General features: G+C 38.6%; 2 protein-coding genes across 4 annotated transcripts in view; one reads left to right on the top strand and one right to left on the bottom strand.

Moving 5' to 3' along the window:
• The window catches only part of LOC146872249 (uncharacterized), an 82,974-nt gene extending 81,016 nt beyond the window's left edge, over positions 1-1,958 (bottom strand). The window contains exon 1 of the mRNA XM_085663993.1: positions 1,861-1,958. Within this exon, the coding sequence (XP_085520119.1) occupies positions 1,861-1,958 (98 nt within the window). The remainder of the gene's footprint in view (positions 1-1,860) is intronic.
• LOC118442740 (uncharacterized) overlaps positions 1-5,000 on the top strand; it is a 275,147-nt gene that overhangs the window by 84,576 nt on the left and 185,571 nt on the right. The window lies entirely within an intron of this gene.

Here is a 5,000-nt window from a genome sequence, read left to right as displayed (position 1 = left end):
AAAATAGTTACTATATAGTTAAATAGAGATTGTTCTGACATTTTCTTCTCTCTCTCTCTCTCTTACTTTTAATTTCTGTACTCGTATTATCAATCGTCCTTATATATTTAATGCGTATATAAAATTTATAATATGACATTTTTGTCTTTCAAATGTTTCAAATTCTTTATTAGATTTATTATAAAGAGAAACTTGAAAAAAGTCCTTCGTCAAACTTTTATGCTTAAAAGAAGATGTCTGCAGCTAGAACATTGTTTTGTGAGCTCGAATACGATCTAGGTTGTGTACTTCTAGAGATGGTACCTTCACCAGTTGGTAAATAAATTACAGTAACTGTGGGTGAACCAGTTGGCCAACAAACTATCGGAGTGGAAGGCGAAATCTAGAGAGAGAGAGAGAGAGAGAGAGAGAGAGAGATAGAAAAGGGTCGTGAAAGTTCACTAAAGATTAAAATCCACCGTCGGCCATTCTCTCTCTCTCTCTCTCTCTCTCTTTCTCTCTCTCTTTCTCTCTCCTCTTACTCTCTATCTTTCTCCGGACTGTGCAGTTTAGTTTCCGTTGATATTGCGGACAAGAGCGATAAGCAATGTTTTCTCTTGGAAAGCAAATAATAGTACAAAGCTACCGTTAGCTACCATGTTTGCTAGCATGGTAAACGATAATTGATTAACTAGTCCCCCCTTTCCCCTCTCCCTCTCCCCCCCCCTATATAACGCTATTTCAATAATTACTCCTGAGTTCGTTCGATTCGACGCTGAGATTATTCTCGGTATGTCGCGAATGAATTTTACTGAAAGTTACCTATGGAATTTTGCATTCACGTATCAACGGCAACGTTTGTGTCTACCACCTCAAGTCGATTATATCATGGCATACCGATTAAATCAAAAGTTTGACCGCAATTCCGACATTATTTCATAATGTAACGATTTATGTTAATCAACGTGACATAATGCGTTTAGCTCGTACAATCGTTTCTTAATAAACAAAAGATATGAATATGATGATCGTACAAAGACCAGTGGTTACGATCGATAAGGCTAAAAAAAATTGGAGGATGGGAGGGATTAAATAAGGGAAAGAAAATCGATTACTTTATATTTCGGACGAGTGATGTGCGTTTTGTGAAATCACCTCTTTAACTTCTTTAAACTTCGTAGCACCGTTGGCCGGTTCGATAAAAGCCGAACTCCTTCTCGTCTTTCTCGTTCCTTTACTCCTCCGGTCTCAGAATTTCTCCAGGAATCTTCTCAAACCAGGTGAACGCATTGCGGGTATGCGGCTATTTCTCTCTCTCTCTCTCTCTCTCTCTCTCTTTCTCCAAAATTTAGTGAAGGTACTCCAGTTCATTGTTGGTTGAAAAAAAAAGAAAAAAAAAAAAAAAAGGAAAAAAGAAATAGTTGATAAAAATCATTCGATATTTTTTTATAAAAATGTTCTTCCTTTCGCACTACAATTTTCACTTCTTCTTCTTCTTCTTCTTTTTATGTCTTTTGTTTCTTGTTCTTCTTCTTCTTCTTCTTTTTATATTCGCCTAGCTCGACTATTTTAACAGAAAATCTCGGAAAAAGAAATAGAAAACGTAAACTGCAAAGTGTAAGTTTCATTCATAAAGAGAGTAGGGGATAATATCAAAGAGTAAGAGAGAGAGAGAGAGAGAGAAAGAGAGGAAGAGAGAGAGAGAGAGTGGCTTCCGGTGGTGCCTACTTCGAAATTATACAGCGTTTATGCTCTTATTAATGCGAGTCCTGGCAGATAGGGTTGGAGATTGAGGAGGTTGAGTTATGATTCAACTCTACCTATCTCTATCCCTCTATCTCTCTTTCTCTCTATCTCCCTCTCTCTCTCTCCCTTCTCTACTCAATTCTTGCTCGTTCCTTGGGCTCTTTTGAGCCGGCACCGCCATAATGCCCTGTGATTAATCCCCCGGGGCACGAGCTGGCAGTACCATGGTGCATCTCACCACCTTCCAACCCCAGTTCGAAGCTTCCAACCCCCTCCCATCCTCTCTCTCTTTCTCTCTCTCTCTCTCTCTCTTTCTGATCTATACTTACCATCTTTGTGTGCGGTACCGCCTTTCCATGCGGATCACTATTTCACGAGACGTCCGGAATTTTAATACGCGGTTTTACTCCTCTCTCTCTCTCTTTCTCTCTCTTTCTCTCTCTTTCTCTTTCTTCCTTCCTTCCTTCCTTCTCTCTCTTTCTCTCTTTCTCTCTTTGGAGGTATCTTCCTCACCTCGGCACGTCCTGTACGCGCCTCTCGTGTCAAAATTTATACACGGTCTTGTCTGCCGCCGGCTGATCCATAATTAGCCCATGTGCATCGTACGGGTGGTTGCTCCTTTCGGCGCTCTCTTCCTCCTTCTTCCAGCTCGCTCTATTGTCTATCTTCCTCTTCCTCTTTCTCTTTCTCTTTCTCTTTCTTTTTCTTTCTCTTTCTCCCTCGAATCATCATCCTCTTTTTCTTTCTTTCCCTCCTTCTTTTCCTCTCATGTTATACACCGATACGCCTAAAGGCCGTACGTTAATATCCAGCCGGAATTCCTTCTCTTTTTTTTTTCTTTCTTTTTTTCCCCTCCCACCTCCTTTCATTCCCCTCCGTTCATTTTATGACGGGGGAATCGTACAACATGTATTTTGTTTTGTATGTTGCTCTTACGTTTGCGTTACTTTTGTTTGAACATTGATAATGTTAGTATTTTTAGATGGATGGTTGTATAAGGGATTGAATGAGAAATAAAGTTCTTTATTAAAATTTATTCATAAAAATATTTTCGTTATTGAAAAGAATTCCTCGCGCATGTATTTTCGATGACTATTTATATGTATATGTAATATATAACTGTGTACAGACGCATATGTAGTACAGACGTACATTTAGTATACAACGCTGTTATTAATTTTATATACAGGGTGTTCACAAAGCATGGGAGCAAATTTATATGACGTATTATTGACGTCAAATGGACGAAAAAAGTTCATATGAATCATTATATATACATATATATTTATAGATTTGTATGGTTTATTTCTATTGTAGGAATTAATGATTTAGCCAACAATCACATTTAGATCTCTTAGATCACCTGATTTAATGTCTCTGGATTTCTAGTGGATCTCTGGGATCACGTCCAAAAGAATTGGTTTGTAAAAATACATATAAAAATAGAAGATGAACTTTCGAAATGCATATTCAAAATACATTTAATATTATTTCCAATAGAATTGGAATATTTGTATTTTTCTGTTTGACAATCAATAATTCGACGAATGGAAGGATGCAGTCTTACAGGAAGAAGTAATATTTCGAACATTTCTTATAACTGACACAATAAATCATAAATATCTTTAATAGGATATATCTTTTCGATAAAGCCTTATCGGACATAAGCTTATATGAACTTTATTTCATACATTTGATATCAGTAAAATACATAGTATAAGTTTGATATCATGCTTTTTCGACACCCTATGTATATATAAAAAAGTAATTTTTCTCTTTAGATGTTAATAACGAGGAGACCGTTAATAACACATTCCTTTTTTCCTTTCCCCTCGTACGCTTCGATAGAATTCATCGGTTACGTTCTCGCGTACGGTTAACGCTACCTAGGAATTTTTTAATATTCCTACCTGTCTTAGATGAAAATTGATAATAGGCTACTGAAATAGTGTCGCATCTTTTGTACCTCGCACGATTGTTATTATTGTCGATTGCCCGAATAGTAGAACGAATAGAATGTAGAGGAAAAAGGGTTGAGGGGTGGATGAAGAAGGGAAGGGAAGGGAGCGAAGGGAAAGGGGATTAATTACGAATGCAGCATATGATTTATATTAATTGGCGCGCATGATTTACTACCTTCATATTACTACGCATAAAATCACGACGTATGACAAAATATCCACGTGGATGGTACCATAAATTAGCATCTATTTCGTCGTTGTTCTCGATCGTTTGCACCACCACCACCACCACCACCACCACCACCATCACCACCGTCACCACCGCCATCACCATCACCACCACTTCTATCACCACCACCACCACCACCACCACCACCACCACCACCACTACCACCACCACCGCCGAAATATATCGTAGTTATTATACAATTAATAATTCTCACGTAGATACTAATTCATGCATTCGTTCGTTCATTCGTGTTCGTTCGTTCATTCGTTTGTTATTATTCTTGTTAGGATTCTTTAATTTTTCTTTTCTTTCTTTCTTTCTTTTTTCTTTTTTTTTTTTTTTTTCATTCGCCTCTTCTCTAGCAAATATACAATACGACAGATCTCTGTTGAGAAACGTTTTAACAACGATAGAAACGAAACTGGCGTCATCGTCGTCGGCGTGTCCATTGTCGAGAAAACGAGGTCCTTGCTATTTCTGTAAAACTCGTAGCACGATTTCTCTTGGCGCGTGGAAATTCTCGCAATAGTCTATCTTTCTCTCTATCTTTCTCTCTCTCTCTCTCTCTCTCTCTCTCTCTATCTCTATCTCTATCTCTATCTCTATCTCTATCTCTTTCGGTGACTATAGCTACGGTAAAAGCAGATTCGTTAGGCGGCGGTATAAGCTGTAATCGTTAGCATGTCTGGGATTAGGGGTTGGACAGGACGAGGTTAGATGGTAGGTGATTAAGAATTCAGTGATATACACGGACATTGGGCAAGCGTTCCTCGTTTCGTTCTCTCTCTCTCTCTCTCTCTTTCTCTCTCTTTCTCTCTCTCTCTCTATCTCTATCTTTCATGCACGCATACATAGTCAGAAATGTTCGAACACACGAACGTACACGTGGCTCTTTCAACTTCCTGCACAATCGGTACGAGCACACCCTTCTTCGTTCATCCGTCCGTCCTTCGGTCTTTCAGAGAGTTAAAAAGAGAAAGAGAGGGAGAGAGAGAGAGAGAGAGAGAGAGAGAGAGAGAGAGAGAGAGATAGAAAGTCTCGAAAACTGTTAGAATGTATCTACGTACCTGCGTCTTCCTAGAGAC

Source organism: Vespa mandarinia, chromosome 24, assembly GCF_050613455.1.
Source record: "Vespa mandarinia isolate Hongniang chromosome 24, ASM5061345v1, whole genome shotgun sequence".
NCBI classification, from domain to species: domain Eukaryota; kingdom Metazoa; phylum Arthropoda; class Insecta; order Hymenoptera; family Vespidae; genus Vespa; species Vespa mandarinia.
This window is presented reverse-complemented; position numbering and strand designations above follow the sequence as displayed.